This window comes from Nuphar pumila, chromosome 17 (assembly GCF_984573655.1).
Source record: "Nuphar pumila chromosome 17, dmNupPumi1.hap1.1, whole genome shotgun sequence".
In the NCBI taxonomy this organism is placed as follows: Eukaryota; Viridiplantae; Streptophyta; class Magnoliopsida; order Nymphaeales; family Nymphaeaceae; genus Nuphar; species Nuphar pumila.
In genome coordinates this window covers 14,344,581-14,367,533 of record NC_143265.1, presented here as the reverse complement: position 1 = coordinate 14,367,533, position 22,953 = coordinate 14,344,581, and the positions used below count along the sequence as shown (strand labels likewise).

Sequence of the window (22,953 nt, the reverse complement as noted above, 5' to 3'; positions counted from 1 at the left end):
CAAAAAAAAAACTTGATCCTGATTGGCAACAAAAGATCCCAACTTAATATCTTCTTTGTCTCGTACACAAACAGAGAAACAAACACAAAAACGTAAAAGCAAGAAAAGACCGTATTTGGGATGCGTCCTTCATGAAGCAAGGACAGGTTCTTACTCCCTCTCCTGTATAAGCCAGTAACAAGAACAACCAAGAAAACTCTTTCACCACACACACACAAAAAAAAAAACCCACAAAAACCCCTGCTGCTGAACCTGCTCCTCCTCACTGAATCAGCTCCTCCACCACCCAATCATTCATATGCAAAGAAGAGAAAGAAAAAAGAAGAGCCTCCCATCTTGCCCTCTATGGACAAAAAACCATGAATTGGTTGAAGACTTTGATTCCCCACAAAGCTAAAACTTCCCCTCTTTGCATTCTTCTTCTTCCTTACCAACTAAATCATCCAAACCAACATAGGCATCCATCATGTATCTGGCAGATAAAATCGATTTCTACAAGGAGGAAGGAAGGGAGATGATGATGGAGGTGGTCGCCAACGGCATACAGCAGCCCTCCCCACTGCAACAGCAGCAGCCTCAGCATCAGCAGCAGCAGCTCATCCTGGCCGAGAGCAGTGGCGAGAATCACCACGACATCAAGCAGCCGAAGAAGCGGGCGGAGACGTGGATACAGGAGGAGATTCGCACGCTCATCGCCCTCCGCCGTGAGACGGACGGCATGTTCAACACCTCCAAGTCCAACAAGCATCTCTGGGAGCAGATTTCGGCCAAGATGAGGGAGAAGGGATTTGATCGGTCGCCGACGATGTGCACAGACAAGTGGAGGAATCTCTTCAAGGAGTATAAGAAGGCGAGGCACCATGATAGGGGCAGCAGCGCCGGTGGTGGTGGGGGGGGAGGCGGATCGGCGAAGACGTCGTATTACAAAGAGCTGGAGGACTTGCTCAGGGAGAGGGTGAAGAACGCCCCGTCCAAGGTCGAATCCTACTTGCATTACTCTGATAAAGGTGATTTGCTCACCAAAAGCTCCATTATCTCTGTTATTATCGTTGGTGATTTCTGTCCATATAATTCTTTTGATTCGAGTAATTGATTGTCGGATTTATAATTGATCGACTGATCTCGATTATTCAAATGTGCTATTTTGATCTGGTGTTCCTAAATGCTTGAGTGAGAGTTTGCCGTTGAATTATGTGAATTTGATTATGTGTTTTAACTTATTATTAGGATTTGGGTGCACCATATATAGCTCACTACTGAAATTTTGATACCTAGCTCATAACACCTTAGCGTGCATCAGTTTAAGGGGTTATGGTCTCATCTATGTGCTTTCTATATCAATGAAGGTTTCAATCCCTGAAACTTTCATGCAGTATATGAATGGATAATGGATCTGCGATGGTCGCGACTCTAGTGCCTGATGGTGCGCAAGGGGTTTATGAATTACTACTGAGGGCTGTGTCTCATGATACTGATTGGACATACATACCCGCACTTGTTTTATTGGTTTCACTCCGCATATCAACTATTTACTAGGTACAGGTGGAGAACCCTGTTTCTACCTTATTGTGTCTTTTCAATGTCCGCAGCCTATGTAAATGATGAATGCCCCAATTTGCTCATCATATTGCAATGTTGTTGCCCGATCCTTGAACTCCTTTAAAGAAAGCACCTTGGCACGGAGAAACCAAACAAGAAAAAAGCATCTCACCCTGTTTCAGACACTCGGATGTCTTGTCGAGGCATATATCAGTCAACTGATTTTATCACGGCTTCAATTACATAATCGTCTCAGCTGTTGTTGTGTCAGAATTCATTATAAACTATACAAAGGACTAATCAATCCCAGAAGATAATGATCCAAAAACAGCTTGGATGTTGAATTCTTGAGCTCTATCCCTGTTCATTTTTTGTATGGTTGGTGTGCAGATTTGTAACTGTCGAAACCCAAATCTAATTAATGTGACTACGGAATATGTAATTCTCTTATGTTTATAAGGTCATTTGTGCAGTAAGTTTTTTTAACAAGTGACTGAAAACCATCATTTTCTGTCAGTAGAGGACGGCAAACTTCATGTTATATACTACCTTAAGCCATTTGTTTCTGTAGCTCAGCATAGTTCATTCGCAAATTCTCTGTTGTTCAAGGGCTCTCATTTCGTCTAATCATCCTCTCTGTTGTCTAAAGTTTCTAGAGCCATGTGAGAACTTGAAATAATTTGTGGAACTACAATAATGCTGAACTTAGATGCACTATGACTAATGTTTTATGCTAAGTATACTATGATGTTTGCCCCATGGGTACTCCTAAATGTTCTTACCATATTGCTGAATCTGGTCTTGCAGCAGTGCTGTCTTTCACATCTAAGAACTATTGCAGCATGATTTTGTCCTTTTCCTCAGTTTCATGACAAATAATCATTTTTCTTTCAATTAAAGTTGTATTATTTCTGTCATGTATCCTTTTATTAGCTGCCAATGACATCCTTTTGGTTGTGCTGTCTTCATATCGTGCAACCTGGTATGCATTTGGAATCACACATATTTAATTTGATACTGTACTTATGAGTTTCTAGATGATTTATAAATTTATGTACTTGTTACTAATGTCACGATCGTGGAATGACTGATTTGATCATTGGCACCTTGGATTCATATCCAAATCAGCAAAAACAGGGCAGAAATTTCAAAAGAGCTTCTCTTTTGAGGAAAAAACTTGTATTAACAAGATGAAATTGGACTCAAAATAATAGCAATCTCAAAAAGGATTATCGGGTAACAACAATATTTCTTGAATAACTAGCATGAATATGGTCATTCTACTTTCTTAAAAGGAATATTTATCTGAATCTTTGGAAGCACCAAACCTCTACCCTATATTCCTCTGGTCATGGCCACTCAATTTTCAGAAAGAGCTTAACTTTTACTCTGGAACTGAAATGGAAATGAACTAATAAAGATAGAAAGCAGTTAGTAGCCGTTTTGATGTATGCCCCAATTCAAAACGCCATCAATAGGAGATCCTATTAAAAGTGCATATGCCTCTATCATTTTAACAAAAGTAGTTAAATATCATCTTAAGCGTTGAAGTGAAACAACATTTATATTGCTATTTCACAAACACTTGTTAAAATATGTTATACATATATATCTATATATATATAGATTATGACACATACACATATATATTACATATATATGTCTATGTGTCTATCTACATATATAAATATATACTTCTTTTGTAAATACTCACTAAGGGTAAAATAGTATTTTTACATTTTTCATGCATATTGTAATTTCCCTTTTTTTTTTCCTCCTTTTTCCTTTTTTTTCTTTTCTTATTCTTTTTCTTTTTCACCTTGGAAAGCCCCCCCTAGAAGGACGTTGGAGCATCCAACGGTCATATTTATGACCGTTGTAAGGGCTCCAACGTCCCTCTAGGAGCCCTTCCAAGGCCTCCTCTTTTGTCTATAAATAAAGGGGTTTTCCCCCATTGTAATGCATGCTTCTTTGAAGCCTTCTTGAGTGGAATATATATATTTTTTCTTCTTTTGGGTGTGTTGCCACTTTTGTGGTTTTTTTGTACTCTTTCCCATTAGTGGCTATTTGTGTATGTGCGTGCTCTCTTGTTTGCTCTTGGAGACATCGCTCCTCTTATTCGGCACTTCATTACAACACGTAGTATGTGTATCCCATGTCAACATGTCACAACACCCGAATGCACCAGGGCACCTCATGGACACAGCCAAACCAGTGTCCAACACAATCAATATTGTGTCATTAACTTTATCTGTTTCTTTTTTAATGATCTTGATTACTTGTTTTGTATCCACTTGTATTTTTTTCCTTCTAAAATTTGTCATCAATTACCTTACATTTCAAATTCAACATAGTTTTATTATTTGCACTATAGTGATTTAGAATTGCTGTTCAAGAGTTGGCACTTGAAATGATGTTCATGTTTCGTTGCTTTAGGTTAAGAATCATATATACACAACACACACACACATACATACATACATCTGTTTATGTCTATGGCTATGTCCCCATGTCTTAATTTTTGAAAACTGTCATCTCGTGCCAAGCATATCTGCCATCGTGTCTCATTCCTGCATACATATCCACGTGACACAGTCACATGTCACTTTGAGATGATAAATGCTTGCCTCTACATCAAGTGTTTCAGGTCATTGTAAAAGTTACTCTTAATTTTCTTGGCAGTTTATATGGACACTGGCTGACATTTTGTAACTTTATTAAGGCAAATAAAGCAACATCCTTACATTTGCAAACCCTTGAAATGGCATAATATTGCCTCATTCTTATTGTGAGTCACTTTGGTACTGTTGAGTTCACAAATATTTTCCAACAAATTCAATAAAGATTTGTCCATCTCAGAAGGTCTGTTCTATGCCACTTGGATTCTCCATTTTTACTCTCATATTATATCCCCTTACATACTTGTCATATTGGGGAACATCATAAAAATAGCCGTATCCCAACACCTACAGCTGGATCCGTGTGACATGCAACCTGTTTTATTTGCTTCAGTTCCCATAACTGTCATTTTCTCTTCTGTTGGTTTGTCATCTTTTTCTTGTTGACATGGTTCTCTTTGTCTAAGAAAAGAAAAAAAAATGTTGACATGGTTCTCCCATGGAGTTTCTCATTCATGCCTGCATCAGATCCACTGTATGGTTGTATTGGGAACTTCTCAACACTTATTTTTTCAACCATTTTTTTCCTTTCTCTAGGACTTGGTTTCAGAGTTTTCATAATGCACTAGAAGAGGCTTTATAAGGGAAGCTTTTTTTAATTCAAAAAGGAGTAAAAGGGCTTGTGATTGTTTCATTATACATTGACAATATTATCATCACAGGAAGCTCTTTCGAGTTAATTGCTGAAATTAAATTGTTTTTAAATATGAAAGTTTTATTCAAAGACTTGTACAACTCGTGTTATTTTCCTGGTATAGAGGTTGATAGGACAAACAAATGAATTGAAGATGTGTCAGCAGGAATATGCAAAGGATATGTTGCAAAGATTTGACATGATCAATTGCAAATCATTTGAGACCCGCGTGCAATGAATAAATGACTATCAAAAGACTTTTAAAAAAAAAGAAGTTCTAGCTATTTGTTGGTACATGTTAAGGGAATAAAAGGTATTTTAAGTGGAAAATCTATTTTAAGTAGGTCTCTCACTCCCTTATCCACATCCATGTGCTTGGTAACTTTGGAATGTGTCGAGAAAAATTCTTGGATGAATTATAACCTAGTATATCTTGTACTTTTATTCTGTCAAACATTTCTAATATCGCAATGTTCATTGACCGTATATTCTATTTGATGGCTGCTTGTCAAAGTTGTTTGGTGTTTCCATATTACTCCCTTTTTGGGTTTTTTCTTTTGTTTGGAGAAAAACATTGAAGTTTGATAAATGACCTCATGTGACATGAAAGCATAGTCACCTATATCGTTCAAGGTAATTTCTTGGAGATATTTTCAAAAAATGATTTTTCTCAGGAAAATCTCAAAAGCTTTAAAAATTGAAAAATATTGTGAATAATAAAACAGACAACAATAGTAGGCTTTTGTAGTGTTTTTCGTACAACAATATAAAGAAACAACTAGAAAAGCTTTTAAAATATAACAGAAACAAACAAATATATACTTAAAATATATAAAAAATATGGTTTTAGATATCTTGGGAATATATCGGGAAAATATCGCAATATTTTCGATTCTAACATTATTTTGAAAATATCAGGGATATCGACTGGTCTTGAAATACCGATAATATCATGATATTTTCAAAATATCGGCGATATCGATGACACTGTATGAAAGGGATCTTCTAAGCTTGATTAAAGTAAAACGTGGCATTTACTAGAGGGAGCATTTCTAGTGCAGACAATTTCTCTTGCCCTTATAAGAGAGATCAATTATCAGATTATTGAATTTCCAATGATGAAATAGTGAAGGAAAAATTACTTCCATCAGCTGATTCTAGAGAAGCTAAACAATTGTGCCTCTTTGTTAATTGTTATATATCTGTCACATGGGTACAGGTGTTGGTGTTTACTTTGAAACAAGTCTGGCCTATACATCCTTTTCCAAAGGAAGATGCATATGTGTATTGGGTTGTGTATGTTTTAAACAGACACCTACACTTACTGTGCATGATATATATATACTGTTTACAAAATTCTTTATTAATACAAATGTGTCTAGCAATTTGGCACTTCAAACATGAACAACTCTTTTTCCTTGAAAAAGAGATAATTTGAATAGGTCACACTTTCTTCAAGGCTTTCAGGTTCCACAAAGGGTATAGTCTACATCAAGGTTGCCAAACTAAGAAGCGGAAGCGGGAAACGATACCGGAAGCGGAAGCGAGAAGCGAGAAACGATACCGGAAGCAGAAGCGAGAAGCGGGAAACGATACCAGAAGCGGAAGTGAGAAATAAAAAAAGAAATATAAGAATTGAATGGGAATAGAAATGAAACACAAATAAAAACTAAAATAAAAGTGACTATTCTTAAATTTTATGATTTTTTAGTGTAAGAATTAAATTTTTAACAAAATCTAAAAATGATGGCTACCAATTTAGAGAAAGCACATGGAGGTGAGTGAGAAGTGTGAGAGGAAACACAGAAAAAATATGAAAAGTAGAGTGAAAAAACATATAAGAAGAATAGATGAAGCGTGTGAAAACTGGAAAGCATAGGAGAAGCGTGGGAGAATCGAGATTCCCATCAAGTTTCGGAAGCGAGAGTATCGCGCTTCCGGATCAAGTTTTCGAGAAATGGGCTTCCCACCTATCTAAGAAGCTTTCGGTAACTCTGGTCTACATCCATTCATCATCATCATGCCTTATCCCAACTACATGGGGTCGGTTTTACGTATCCTGTCTCTCTATTTTTGTCTATCTAGAGTTAAAACCTCAAACACTTCACAATCTTTCATGTCACCTCTAACTGCCTCCTTCCAAGTATTTAGTGGTCGACATCCATTGTTTAATCCTTATCACTAGGCACAATGGTGGCTAACACCATTGTTATGTAGCGATATTCAACAAAACATAGTAGATTTTAGAAATAGGAGCTCAAATAAAATAAGAAAAATTCAAAATAATTAGGAAAATAGCCAAAATGGAAAACAGATCTTATCGGCTTTGGACCTAGGGCCCCATTTTCTATCACCCGCAAAACTTTCTCCAATTTGGCAGTTGAAAATGACACCAATCCCAAAGGGATTTTAGCACAAATCTGGTAGAATTTTATTCACGTCAATGGACAGAAGTTTGGCTTAGTTGATCCAAATCCAAATGATGGATACTAGTAGGATTAGGTATGGACTCTCCTTGCACAACATAAAACACTCAAGATTGGACTTTCATGAATCTCTTCTAGCCTCTATAGGCATTGTAACACCCCAAGATTTTTAACCTAAAAAACACATGAAAGTTTTGTTTTTTTATCATTGACGGAAACCTTTTTAACTTTTGGGTCAAAACCTTAGGCGGGGTTACGGATCAATCAAACACAATAGTACTAGATTTTACATTTCTCATTCATAAACATTCACTTTCCATAAACAGAGTATTGCAAAACACATAATGAAACAATAACGAGTTCTCAAAATAAAAATATCGAGTATTCAAAATCCAGTTTTCAGGAAAGAAAAATGATTGGCTCTTTGAACATAATAAAAAACGTTGATATTTGTGATTCATATATATATATATATATATATATATATATAATTGCATAGATCTAAATCAAGATACACAAGCTGGACCATAGCAAAAAAGCATAACTTGAATCAGGGCGATAACGCATAATCTGAATCACTGATTTTGGTTAAAAAAAAAGTTCTAGCATGAAAATAACGTTGTTCTCGCATCCTAAAACCATACAGTTAGGCTGAGTTACCGTAAACCTACCTTGAACAAAAATCAGTTTTGGACTCGAAGATTTTCTTCTTCTCAAGGCAAACAGCACCTTCCACGGTCGATGGGGCTCTCACACCGAGGGGAAGACGTGAGGGATGGGAGGAGGCTGAAGTGCAAAGAGGGAGAGAGAGGGTCAGCTATGTAGGGAAAGGAAATGTTTGGAATAAGGAGTGGGGAGGGTGGGGCTTGAGAGAGGATTTTAGTGAGAGGGATTTAAGAGGGGTTATGAGAGAGGTGAGGGGATGATCATTGACAAAAACATGGGAGAGTGGGTGTGGGCTTTAAAGAGAGAGAGAACGTGAGTGGGGCTCTTATAACTCCTTTTCTAAAAAAAACAATTTTAAAAGTCTTTTAGTATATAACTTTTAGAAACTTTATTTCCCAACCCCCCTTTTTTTTAAACTATTTTACTTATACTTTAAATATAACTTAAAACCTTAAATTCATTTTAACAACTTATCTCATTTATTTTATATATACCCATAGTTATGTGTATATATATATATGTATATATATATATATTCCACATATATCATTATGTAAATATATATGTATAATTATGAAAGAGAGGTGGGAACGTCCTACCCTCTTGGGTCCTATGTACCAGATCATAGATCCAAATGGATCTAGTTAATATCCGGATCCAATTAGCTATAGTTGGAACCCCAAATGCATTGAATAAAATCTGTACTGGATCCATCTCTAAAATATCCGGGTCCAGACAAAAACCACTAAATTTTAAGATCCAAATAAAATTTTATTTTTAACTCTATCCTAAACACTAACCCAAATACGAATAAAAATCTATTCTACAGGAAATTTAACGGGTTAATTTACGATAAGTTGCCAAAAAAAACACAGATGTTACAGACATCCTCTATTTATAAAGTCGAATGTGGACTGGACATCCACATTTGGGAATAGTGAACCTATGATTGGCTACATTTTGATGAAGATATAGTATTTGAATGTACTTGTATAATTTGATGGTAAAAATGAGGAATTACTGGCCTACCTTGAGTTTTTAAAGATAAGGATGATGTCACAAATGACATAAAGACTTTGAAAGGTTCACAGGTTTTCTAGAATGGACTGCAAAGTGACTTTGCAATCTAGGTTCCTCTTGTTCTTCAACTTGACAGTTTGACTTGCAAAGCTCATAGTTTTTTACTCTAATATCAGATTTGAGTGATTTTTTATGTGTTGGAAAGCTAACATCTTTGAACTTTATTTCATCTGCTAAGTCTAAGAACCAAAAACCACAATTTTGGGGTCAAAATCTTGTTCAAAGTGAAAACATAACTCTTGAGGCTATATTTTAACTCAAAGCACCTTGATTGCTTTGTAGGTTGACTTAGCAAAATGAAATTAGAGTTACTGGAGGCTCTTTGGATAGGTAGGAAACTCTCTTCCCTAGAAGTTCACTTTTGAAGCGCGATGCTCTTGCCTTTTGAAATTTGTTAGTAATCTTGCTTCCCTTATGCTTTTCACACACTTCGTCCATGCTTCCCATATGCTTCTCTCTTGTTTCTTTTCACATTTTTACATATGCTTTCTCTCACATTTCCCATGTGCTTACTCTAAATTGGTATCCATCATTTTTAGATTGAGAAAATTTTAATTGTTAACTAAAAGATCATGATATTTAAGAATAACCCTTTTTACTCTCGTTTTTTTAACGAAATAGTATGATATGTTTGAAAAAAGGTAAATAATAGTCTTAAGTAGAAAGAGTCAAAACTACTAGAGAATAAAATTGATTTATGGTAGTGCACTCTTTTTCACTTCTTTTCCTTCTCTTCTCCAGATTGTTGGAGTTTGGGGTATTTGTGGAATGGAAGTAGGGTTTCAAGAATTCTTCTGATAAGATAGGTGTTTTTTTTTAATTATGGATTTGTATTGATTTCATTAAATTGGTGCAATTCTCATTGGTGTTTCTTATTTTCTTGTGTGCATAGGTCTTGACGATGCTAGTATTCCTTTTGGATCTGTGGAAGGTACCTAGTTATTTTCCAAATTATTTCATTCTTTATCTTTGAGCATGTTTAGGCATACATTCTTACTTGCAATATTCCACCTTAATCTTTTCTATCTTTATAGCAGCCAGGATATTTACAAGTGTCGTCATATGTTGTATGTGCCTGTTCAAGTGCTACTTATTCCTTTTGGATTTCTTGCAAGTTTGTGACTGTGAACAGGAAAATAATGGAGATATTCACAGGAATCAGCCTTGGGATGCATGCCCTGCAGTCTTTTCAATAAAAAAAAGAAAATAAGAGAGAAGGGAGAAAGTTAGAAAGATGGGAGGACATCCTTTTATATATAGATTATAAGCTGATGTACAATACTGCCCTTTACATAATGTTACAATACCCAAGATACCATATTACACACAAATACCCTTTTAGTACATTATATCGACTCTTCTAACCCGCTCCACAAACTGTACACGTGTTGCAAACAACCAGCAAAATTTGCCTTTAAGATGCCAATATCTTGCAGTAGGCAACTGCTTGGTAAATAGATCTGCCACTTGATCTCCCTTGATAAAAAGAGGTTGAATCTCTTTGGTCTCAACCTTTTCTCTCACTAAATGTTGATCTAGTTCAACATGTTTTATTTTACCGTGTTGAACTGGATTTGAAGTAATGGCAATAGCACTTCTGTTGTCACAAAACAATAATGATCTGTTGATGAATTGACCCAATGATGTAAGTAAATGTTGAATCCATAGGATCTTTGCTGTTACTATCTCCATAGCTTTGTATTGGGACTCAATACTAGACCGTGCCATAGTTCGTTGCCTGTGGCTAGACCATGATATTAGATGAGGACCCAAAAATACACCATATCCCATCACTGATCGTCTGGTAGATGGATCACGTGCCTAATCTGCATCTGAATTTGACATTACAGTAAGAGACAAGTCTGTCTTTGTTTCTCTCACTTCTCTCTTATTGACCAGCCCATTCATAATGGTTCCTTTAATGCATCTTAGGATTCCCTTTGCTGCCTCCATATGATGTCTTTTGGGACCATGCATAAACTGTGAAACTTGATTCACAGTGAACACCAAATCAGGCGGAGTAAGGGTCAAGCACTGTAATGCTCCTACAAAACTGCAAAACACTTGGGGTTCATTTAGTGTTTCATCCTTAGGAAGATCATCCACCAATTTAGTATTCACTACAATAGGGGTAGCTACTGGCTTGCAATCAATCATCCCAAAACGATTAAGCAAGTCAAGGGCATATCTATGTTGTATCAAAACCATATATGCTGATGTGTGATCAACCTCCACTCCAAGAAAGTATCTTAGATTTCCCAGATCTTTCATATGAAATCTAGAATTAAGCATGCTCAATGATTCCAGTGATAATAATATCATCAACATAAACCAGAACTATAGTAATATGGCTACCATCATGATGGACAAACAAGGAATACTCACATTAGCTGTGAATAAAGCCAAGAGAACAAAGAGCCTTATTAAACTTTTCAAACTATGCTGATATGCTTGTTTAAGACCATAAATAGCTTTCTGTAATCTAAGCACTGTGGCTTGTGGTTCTACATCTGAATACCTAGGTAGATGTTCCATGTACACTTCTTGTAGGTCTCCATGAAAAAACATGTTTTTCACATCCATCTGACTCAATTCCTAATTATAAATTACTGCAAGGGGAAAAACAACTCTCATTGTTGTTATTCTAACCACCGGATTAAATGTTTCATCAAAATCTAACCCATCTTCCTGAGTGTACCCCTTAGCCACCAGTCGAGCTTTGAATCTCTCTATTTTTCCATTATCCTTATATTTGATTTTGTACACCCAACATTAACTTATTACATTTATTGTTATGAGGTCTAGGAACTACTTCCATGTACACTTCTTGTAGGTCTCCATGAAAAAACATGTTTTTCACATCCATCTGACTCAATTCCTAATTATAAATTACTGCAAGGGGAAAAACAACTCTCATTGTTGTTATTCTAACCACCGGATTAAATGTTTCATCAAAATCTAACCCATGTTCCTGAGTGTACCCCTTAGCCACCGGTCGAGCTTTGAATCTCTCTATTTTCCCATTATCCTTATATTTGATTTTGTACACCCAACATTAACTTATTACATTTATTGTTATGAGGTCTAGGAACTACTTCCCAGGTATTACACTCATAAGGGCTGCAATCTCTTTGTTTAAGGCCTCAATTCAACGTTTATTCTGACATGCTTCATGGAAAATTCTAGGTTCCTTTTCATGCAATACATTTGCTGTAAAAAACTTGAAGTTCTGCTGAAAAAGTATCATAACTCACCCAGCGAGATGGAGGATGCCTTGCTTGAACTGATCTCTTGAGTTGGCCAACTGACGGCTGATATGGTGTGCTGGTCTTACCATGCCTGTCACCTACACTTCCTAATTCAGATCCAGAGCTATCTGGCAATTCTGTAGAAGAAGAGCACGCTGGTTGCAGAACTTAATTTGATGTCATGGATTGGGGACATGGGATTGGCTGCTGCTGTCCATGTTGGATTTCAATAGCTAGCTGAGTGCTGGCCTGTTTTCTTCTAGAATAAACATGAGGGAAGAACTGAAAATCTGTCACACTTTTATTCTTCTGCTCATCTACTTTTGATCTCGATTCAGGCTGAATTACTGCTGGAACTGCACCTCCATTTTCACTTGACATAGGAAAATCATTTTCCTGCATGGGTAAAGAACTTGGCCAAAAGGAAGTTATGGACTCATGCCCTGCATTATCACTTGGAATATAATCACATTCATTAAATATAACATGGCTCGAGATCAAAAGTTTCTGTGTTGTAGAGTTAAAATACATTTATCCCAAATATTTATCATCATATCCAACAAATTGGCATTCTTGTGCTTTTTGTTATTGCGAAGGGAATCATGAACATACACAAAACATTTACTCCCAAAGGCATGCATAATAGTCCGGATGCCTACATAAAGCAAAAGATAAGGCAATTTTCTCCCAAAATTAGAGAGAGGCATGTGATTAATGCAATAAACTGTGATATGAAACGCTTCGGTCCATAAATCTTGCATGAGCATAGTCAAGGTTGTCTCAACAATGTGCCGATGTTTTCTCTCGGACACCTAATTGTGTTGAGGTGTCTTCGGGGAAGACGTTTCATGGAATATAGTGTTATCAAGCAAATAGTTAGAAAGGGCTATCAACATATATTCACCGCCGCTATTACTACGGAAACGAAGAATTCTACTAGAAAACTGTCTCTACATAAGACTTGAACCTTTGGAATGTTTGGAAAACTTGATCTTTGCCTTTTAAGAAGAAAATTTAGGTAAACTTATTGAAGTCATCAATAACTATAACAAAATATCGAGATTTTCTCATTGACATGATAAGTGTGGGATCCCATACATCATAATGGATTAATTCAAAAGGGAATGAAACTTTTTTATTAGTAGGATGAAAAGAGAATTCATGACTCTTACACAGGTGACAACTGGAACAAAAAAGGATACTTTTGAGACCTTATTTTTTAAAGGAATAAGATCATCATTACATAAGGATTTAATAAATCCAGAATTGTAGTGGCCAAGTCTACGATGTCATAACTCGGTTTCTTTATTGACACCACGAGCAAGAGAGAAACATAATTCAAAAAACCTCAGAGCTTTGTTGATGACATAATCCTCTTCTCTCTCCTTCAGTGAGGATGTTTTTCATGCGAAGGTCCTTCACAAAAACAAAGAGAGGAGTAAAGGTAACGTGAGTACTGTTCTGATCAACTAATTGAGATACTGATATAAGATTACGACGGAATTTGGGAACAAGAAAAGTATTTAAAAGATGAAGAAAATCATGATTTGTAGGAATCATGATGGTGCCAATATGGGTGAGATGATGTTTCCTAGAGTCTAGATCGGATTCAATCACATGGCACAAAATTTGTGCATTAAGCACATGATGTCCCTCCATCAGGCCTTGGGCCCCACAATTGACAGGCCATGTCCCCAAGATGGAGGGTGATCAAGTGCTTAATGCACAAATATTTGTGCAATCATATTGCACTTGATCTTTTCACTGTTTCCTATCACTAGTAACTATTCTACTAGTTTTGTGATAAGGCATGATGCTTGAAAGCTTACTAGAATCACTTGTAATGTGATATGCTGCACCCGAGTCAACCAACCAACCATGCGTTGCACACTAGACGAAGCTGTCCATGTGAGAATAATAGGACCATCATTCCACTTGTTTCCTCCATAAATAGTGTGTGGGTCCGCATTACTATAGTTAGCAAACCCGGCAACCTGAATCGGGAATCGCCCTAGTCGGATCGAATCGCCCACCAACTGGGCCGATTATCCAGACCAGTCATTGTTTAACCAAGATCGGCTAGGAATCGGTTGACTCAATGAGTCAACTGATTCAATCCAACCAGTTCATTTCGATACGAACAGGTTCAACACTTTGAAAGGCAGATTTTTTTTTCGAGAAGGGTCGTTCTCTCTCGCCTCTTCTCGTTCTTGAAGTCTCGACCCCCTAGGGCGATGGTCGGCGACCACTGCTGACCACCAAGCCACCGACAACCACCTTCTGCCGCATCGCCGCAGCCAGGTGCTCTCTCTCTCTCTCTCTCGTACCGACGAAGAAGAAAAAGAAAGCCACTCGAGGTAACGCCTCACCCCTCTCTCTCTCTCCCCTTCTTCCAACCCCTCTTCTTCTTCTTCTCCTCTCCCCCTTTCTCAACCTCTTTTTTTTCTTCTCTCTCTCTGCCTCTTCTTCTTCTCTCTCACCCTTGTCTATGGTTCTTCCTCTTCTTCTTCTCTTCCCGTCTCTCTTCTTCTTATTTTCTTTCTGTGTCTCTCATCTTATTCTTCATTTTCTTCTTTTTCTTTCGGTTTTCCTCCTGTCTACCCTCTTCTTTTCTTCTTTTCTTCTTTTCCTCCTATCGTTGCTCTTCTTCTTCTATCTCCCTTCTTAGAAAGGTAGTGATTACTAGTTTACTTGTTCATTGTTTACTTATTTTATTTTTACCTGTGTAGCTTAATTATTAATATTCATTTCACAATTTTCATTATAGTTCTTATGTATGTGGCTATGTGCAGCAGTTATAAAGCTTATTTATTTTTTATGCAGAAATTTTGTAATTTTTGTTCTTTGATGCTTTGATTTAGTGAATTTGCTGCTTGGAGTTTGATTATTTGCCTTCACATTGTAGAAAACATAGTGTTATATTCAATATTTAAAGTATTATTTAAAAAAAACACAAAAGAATTTAGGTCCTAACCTGTCTGAGTTACCGAGACAACCCGCTGACCCGCGAGTCAAGGGTCGGGTGATCCGAGCCCGAGTCACAGGTTTGCCAACTATGAGCATTACTAACTCCTCCATGCTAAAATCCAGCTTGACTAAAGGCCATACTCAAGTCTTCCATATCCTGTGTCCTTCCAGTAACTGAAGCAGCATAACCTGGATGTGTAGGCTGCTGAAATTATGGGTGACAAAGCGGTGGATAAGGAATCGTGGGAGGCTTGAAAGTAGGCACATAGCATCAAAAGAAATCTGAACTGGTGTGTCCCCTTTTTCCACACATTTGGCATGTAGGGCATGGTCAATTATTGGGTGGAATAGGAAGAAGACCAGTACCTACTCGACCAGCATTATTGCCACGTCCTCGGCCTCGACGACCTCCTTCTGATCTATTGTTGTAGTTAGGCCCACGATATGCACCACTAGCCACCAAAACTCAGAGTTACCGGAAGCACCCCTACTATAGGGGAAGCGCGCTTCCCCGATACACGCTTCGGAAGCACAAAACGCGACACTTCTGAAACGCGTGGGGAAGCGCACGCTTATGACAGGAAGTGCGTCCCCCTTTAATGGGCTACGTGTACCTCTTTAATGGGGGACGCGTACCCCTTTAATGGGGTACGCGTACCCCTTTAATGGGGTACGCGTACCCCATTAAAGGGGTATGAGTACCCCATTAAAAGGGGACACGTACCCCATTAGAGGGGTACGCGTACCTCATTAGAGGGGTACACATTTTACCATTTTAGCCTTTTTTTTAAAAGAAAGATTTTTTTCATTAAGGGTAAAATGGGAAATTTCAAAAAATCGTGAAATAAAAACTCGAAAGAGAGGCTTAGGGTTTTTTTTTCACGCCTCTTTCGAGCCTCTCCTCCTCCCTCTCTCGCTCAGCCGATTTAGCAACCTTTTCCGGCGACATTCTCCGACGACCTTCTTCGGCGACCTCTGACGTTCGACAATCAGTTGAGTGGTTGATTTTCTATCGATTTTTTGGTGATTTTTGGATATTGAGGTTTCTTATGTCCAAATTTGGTTTTTTGTTTAATGTAATCCAATCGGTGAGTGTTTGGGTCTCGGATGGATTGTATTTTGGTCGTTTTGATGTATACCATCAGACAGACGTGATTTGGGTTGATATTATTCATGTTTGGCTGAGTTCTCGTGATGCTTATGAAGTGGTACTAGAGGCGGTAACCTGGATTTGGCTTAATGCGCTTATCGGCATTGTGAGGTAAGTTCATCTCATTGTATTGATGGCTTGGATATCATGTATGATATTTGTGGTAGTATGGATGTGATATACTCAGTTTGGATGTGAACTTATTGTTAGTTCTTGCTTACTTTTGGTGCCTATAGTTGAGTATTCATATTCATATGAAGCTAGTTGTATGATATTTTATTGGTGTTATCGTGCCGAGTTTTAGATATATTCTGCATATTTTTTCTTGGTGTTCTATTTGTGTGCAGGGACATTAACAACAAATACAATATCTCGAATCTCCAATGCTCATCCAATTTTACAATGATGAACACTAAATTCATGTATACGATCTGGCAATCAACATAAAATAAAAAAAAACAATAAAAATTGAGAATCATATCCCAAAATCGCTTCCCTTTAGCTTCTCATTTGAATCCTATGTGGCTTCCTTTTTCTCTTCTTAGGTCGCTTCCGGTTCGCTTCCTATATCGCTTCCGAGACGCTTCCTAGGTCGCTTCCGAGACGCTTCCTGGTTCGCTCCTAAGTTATCCCGCGCTTCTCGCTTCCTAAATTTTTAGAAGTGCCTCGCTTCCCGCTTCCCGCTTCCGCTTCCCGTATCGCTTCCCGCTCCCGCTTCCTTGACTGGCAACTCTGTCAAAACCTCATGTTGTAACTGTTGATCCTCCTTCTTAAAGTATAAATTAAGCACATTCAAATTCCAGCAACATAGATCGAAGTTCATCAAATTTGGGTCACTTGGCGTACGCCCCATATACATTGTAATGAACATGTCGCATTTCGAGCCTAACCCTCTAAGGGTTTGGGTGCAAATGTCCTCATCTGATATTGGGCTACCAATGACTCCCAGCTGATCTAAGACATTTTATTTTGTTTAAGAACTCTAGCACACTCATATTGCGTTTATGTAAGGCTTCAAATTCAGATTTCACATTTCAGATGATACAACTTGGGCGTGGAAATCTGCTCAAACTAGCTGTAAAGGATGCTCCATAGATCTCTGGCAGTTACTCCAGTCAGAATATGGAGCACTTCTTGGGAAGGCATAGCTGTGATGTAGGCAACCACAACTTGATTATTTTTGCTCCATATCACGGACTCAGGATTCTTGACCATAATAGACTGGTTGGCTACTGTCCCATCTTTACTTTCTCCATCATTGGTCTCATTCTTGACCTCATGCACAAACTCCAAGGGCACAATCTCATATCCGTTATGGTACCCCCATCAAATCATGGTTGCTAATAAAAGGGACAATATGTTTTTTCCGAGTGAGTAAATTGGTCTCATTGAGATTATCAGTAACAAGTTGGCTCAAGAAAGAGGAATTTATGGGGCTTGAAGAAGACATTATGAAAGAGAACTGAAACAAAGGATAAGTACAGGAACAAAGAGGAATATATAAGAGGAATAAAGAAACAAGAAAAATGATAAGAAGAAATTAAGAAATCTAGACACAAATAAACAAATGCTCAGAATACAAAAAGAATAAAAAGACAAAACTGGAGAGGATGGTTGTTGATGTCAGTAGATGACATCAACACTATGAGAGCCGAGTAGAAGATGACGAAAAGGACCATTCAAATTCATCTGTGGGGTCAAAAATGTGAAGGATGCCAAAAGTCCCTGTTCGTATATTTGTACCAATCATGAGTTTGTATATGCGGAGTTTCGGTCGTCAGCTCCCCTCTCATCAGGTCACCAGCTTCCTTAAACATTTTGGCACTAGGCAGGTGTCAGACTCCACACATGGTCTTACTACTTTGCAGAAACCTGTGTTTTTGGTAAACAAACGCTCGGGCATGGTCATTGCAACCCCCTTTATGAGGAAGCACCCCCTCTCTTGAAGTTACGGGGCTATCTTGTTGAGTTCTTTAGAGTGAGTTGTCTTGTGCCCCTAGGTATTCTCTACCTACCCACTTGTGTTGGTTTTAGGTTGTCCCACGGACTCACCAAATTAGTTGTCACACCTGCATCGACACGACGCGATGCGGGTGCGGCACCTGGTGCAGAAAAGTTCACATTTTGCCGCACCATGTGTGGTCAACTTGCACCCAACATTATATTTTTTCAAAATGAACTCGATCAACTTTGATGGAGTTCATTCTGGTCCAATTTAAAAAAAATATAGGGGTGTGGGGGGGTGAGGGTAGGGCACGACTCCTCCCCTCTCCCCCGGCCTCCTCCCCCTCCCCCTCCCCAACTCCTCCTCTTTCGACGATGTCAATCCATTCCTGCTAGGTTCGGCTCTGCATATGGTGAACCCAAGCTTGGGTTCAGCAGAACTGAACCTAGGCTTGCTGGATTCAAGTTCGGGTTTAGCAGAACTAAGCCCATGCTTGGGTTCAACAGATTGTTAATTTGATTTATTGCATGAATTTATGCATGATGAATTGATGATATGATAATTGTTTTTATTTCATTAATGTTAACTTAAAACTATTATATATATACACCCTCCTCGCAACCCCGCACCCAAGTTCTTTTAAAGTGTCGCATCGCCACACCTGCACCTATGTGACATAGGTTTCAGGTATAGATACCCTTTTGTTGATATATATAGATAGTGATTGGTAGCTGCTCACGCGTTAGGTGCGAAATGAACGTGCTAAATGGGTTTTTCAGCCCTTTTTCATTTTATTTTAAATTCTGACCGTACATATGTGATCTATGTACTTGGTTTTATAGGGATCAGCTCTTGAAGCATTCGATTCTGACACATGGATGGGTTTTTATATGGTTCGAAAAATCAACGGTCCAAAATCTTTGTAAATTTTTTAGGCTCCAAACATCACTTTTTTCATTAAAAACATATGATCCAGGTGTGGATTCTTAGTAAATCGACCATGTCCAACACATTTATAGGGTTGGAACCTCGTAAAAAGCACCAAAGAAACCGAAAAACCCATTTAGCACGTTCATTTCTCACCTAACGTGTGAGCAGCTACCAATTTCTCTCTCTCTCTCTCTCTCTCTATATATATATATATATATATATATATATCCAACGGGACATCTTGCAAAAGCATGAAAAATATAATAAATAAAGAATGTCTGTCAAAATTTTAAAAAGATACCTCTTCTCTTAAACTTGTTGATCCACCTCTTCCAAACATGATTCTTACAAAAGATTAAACGTAAAATTTTTCCACTCCTTCCAATTATGATGTTCTGAGCTTTTTAGAGGATTCACAGTTTAGGTGGTGTGAAATTTGGAAGACCTATGCTAGGGTTTGGATATATTTATTTATGATTATTTCTATGTAATGTTATTTTAAATAAGACATTTGTCATTTGTCATTTGGATGAGAGCCTGTTGAGCAAGATCAGACAAAACATGATCCCACCTACTTTAACTTGGGTCCTTATGATTCAAACCTGTATTAGATTTATCGTATTGATTTTGGATTGAACTCGGTTGACCTGATTGGCTCTAACTTGGATACAATCCATAATCCATATAATTTAAATGCCTTTATATCTAGAAGCTACTTTACATAGTTTATAATTCAAACAATAATAATGTGATAAATAAGTACATCAAAATGGGGCCTATATCTCTTGCATGTCCAGTATGATCAATACATTGCAGAAAATGGCTCCCATGCTTGAGTTAGCATGTGGAGCCTGGTGAAATGTGCCAATTTTCACAGAAACAGCCCCCTAAAGCATGAAACGATCAAGCATTTTTGTCCTTGTCGTTATCCTTAATTCCATCACATAAAAATGGATTATCTTATTGCTGTTGAAAAAGTATTAATGGCACTCCAACTGAGATTGATACTTGTTGCTAGCTATGTTACAGTGCTGAAGCTTTCTTATCTTTTCTGTATTGGCTATTTGAAAATCTTCTTCATCGTCATGTTTCTCCATTCAGGTAGTGGTAGGTCACCACTTAATCTAGAGCGGCGTCTTGACCATGATGGGCATCCTCTTGCCATAACAGCTGCTGATGCAGTTGCAACAAATGGTGTTCCACCTTGGAACTGGAGGGATACAGCGGCAAATGGTAAGTCCATTTTCATGAGCTTGTATTTTGAAAGTTATGTGGGTTAGATAATATCTGCAGTAGATTGGGCTTGTAGCATGGACTCTTTTGAAGTTTGAATTCACGATTGCCATGAGGCCTTATTGAAACCTTGCTTCGCAAGATTTAATATTGTTGCAGTGCAATGGTTTGAACTTTTTGTGTACACTTATCACCATATTGTAATTTTTTTCTTGGATTTTTAAGGTGGGGATGGTCAGTCCCCATATGGTGGAAGGGTCATCTTGGTCAAATGGGGTGACTACACCCGAAGGATAGGTATTGATGGCACAGCTGAGGCTATAAAAGAAGCAATCAAGTGTTCGTTCCGTTTAAGAACAAAGCGTGCATTCTGGTTAGAGGATGAAGATGGGGTAGTCCGTAGCCTAGATAGGGACATGCCATTAGGGACGTACTCTCTCCATCTTGATGAGGGTTAGTACATCTCTCTCTCTCTCTCTCTCATGGTTCTTGTGGGTTCACATGTAGGTTGGGGAAGTTTGAAGAATGTGAGGCTGGGCCAGGTCTCTGGAACGATGACATGGCACTAAACTAAGCTCATTTGCCTGTCTTCAGGGCTGACAATAAAAGTCTGTGTTTATGATGACTCGGATCGCATAGCTGTTCGTACTGAAGAGAAGACTCTCTACACAGAAGACGACTTTCGTGATTTTCTTACTCGACGCGGGTGGTCTGGTCTAAGAGAGTTCACTGGTTTCAGAACTGTTGATACACTTGATGAACTTCAACCTGGTTCCATGTATGAGGGTGTGAGTACTGGGTGAATACAGCTTTTCTGCAGAATTGTCAGGATGCCGAAATGTGGAGACCTGTGACAACTCTGAAGTAATTGCATGCTATTTGTACATATCATTGTATAATATCTTCTTCCTGTTTCCACATTTTGAGCTCAAGTAGTGCTTTACGTTATATTACTTGTGAGTAACTTCCCTTTTACATCTGGATGGTGTGCTACTTGTATCTCTGAGCCCTCTCTATAGTAGAAAAGAATTATTACATTTTCAAGCAGAAATCTCTCAAAGAAAGCAACTTTCCTAAAATAAGAGAAAAACAAGTGTTGGAGCGCCTAATCCGGTTGGTCTAAGCTATTTTTCGGCCACCTGGGCCAGAAATCCAGAAAATAGTAAAAATAATGGAGAAATTTTGGTAAGTTAGCTTTCCAATGCCACCAATATCGCCCCAATTTGATGAGCGGTTAGAGATAAATGACTTTCATAAGATAGATTGTCCAACAATTATTATTTTCAGGGTAGATTTCTGTCCCAAATTTGGAACTCACAAACAAGGACCCTAGGGGGGGTTTTGGTTCTTATTCAAAATAAAAAACTTCTAGGCTTGTGTCTCATATTTTCAAAAAATGTAAAAACAATGATTTTTGTATGTCGGAGCATTGAAATAAAGACTTGAAAACAAAAATTATTTTGAACAAAGAAAAGTGATTGTTTTCTTTGTTTATGTGCATTTTCAGGGACCTTAGATTTAGAATCCAAAATAGTGCCTAAAATGAGAACAGTAGATCCAAATTTATATTTTCCAACAAGTCCTAGAACATGAAAATATGCAAATCGAACAATTTAGAAAACAAAAAATATTGTTTTTAGATTCGAGGTGGATCCAATATCTGAAAAATAATATCTTACGTTGCAACACTGAAAATAATGCATATATCAATTTTGAAGTCTGCAAACGGCTCCATCGTTATCACCATTATGTGGTTCTCAAATTTTGAAAAGAATAAAATAGAATTTAAAAAAGAAATTAAAGTGAAACGAAAACCATATTCAAATTTGAGAGTTGTGAAGTCCGCTCTTCAAGTTATACGCCTTTCTTCCTTCGTTGATCTGGGATCAACTACATCAGGCGCTCAAAATCGTCAACATGGGCTTTAGCTTTGTGAGTGCAGGTACTTTGTACACAAGTCCTAGAAAAAAAAAAGTAATGTTGATGGTGCAAAGCACTTTCAATGCTCAAAAAAGTATCAAAAACATGATAAATATGATATTTGTTAGGGAAAATTACTTTTATAATAAAATAAACATGAAAAACTAACCAACTCTCTCATGGAACTTAGGTAACCTTTTCCTACAACAATGACGAGCACGAAGAAATTCGAGCAGCATTTCGACTAAGCAACTCTGAAGGAGGGTGAGATAAGGGATCTAAATCCTAGACTAGGTTAAGTAGGCTCAACTAGGCTAGGTAGGTTAGGTCTAGTTGTTTAGAGATTTTGATAGAGTGTAAGTGCAAAAAGGTTTCGAACTCCAGATACTGAAACCAAAGGGTTGGATCCCTAGTTATAGTATCTTGGTAGATTTTTGCACGTTTCCTGAATATCCAAGGTCCACATATTTTGATTCATTCAGGGAATGACATGATGGGATCCTATTGGTTAGAGTTCAAATGGACTCTTATGATTGG

General features: G+C 37.8%; 1 protein-coding gene across 1 annotated transcript; it reads left to right on the top strand.

Annotated features, from left to right (window-relative positions):
- The first annotated feature begins 351 nt into the window (after positions 1-351).
- On the top strand, positions 352-21,449 carry LOC149811688 (trihelix transcription factor GT-4-like). Its single transcript, XM_089993825.1, has 5 exons — positions 352-1,007; positions 9,916-9,954; positions 20,365-20,496; positions 20,722-20,949; positions 21,091-21,449. The coding sequence occupies exons 1-5, from the start codon at positions 467-469 to the stop codon at positions 21,297-21,299; spliced, it is 1,149 nt and encodes a 382-aa protein (XP_089849951.1). The 5' UTR covers positions 352-466; the 3' UTR covers positions 21,300-21,449.
- Positions 21,450-22,953: the final 1,504 nt, after the last annotated feature.

What these genes read in the sequence shown, in the direction of transcription:
- LOC149811688 (XM_089993825.1), top strand. Translation starts at nt 467, where the DNA reads ATGTATCTGGCAGATAAAATCGATTTCTACAAGGAGGAAGGAAGGGAG. An exon ending in GAGGGATACAGCGGCAAATG is followed by an intron (nt 20,497 to 20,721) that starts GTAAGTCCATTT and finishes TGGATTTTTAAG; the next exon opens with GTGGGGATGGTCAGTCCCCA. An exon ending in CTCTCTCCATCTTGATGAGG is followed by an intron (nt 20,950 to 21,090) that starts GTTAGTACATCT and finishes GCCTGTCTTCAG; the next exon opens with GGCTGACAATAAAAGTCTGT.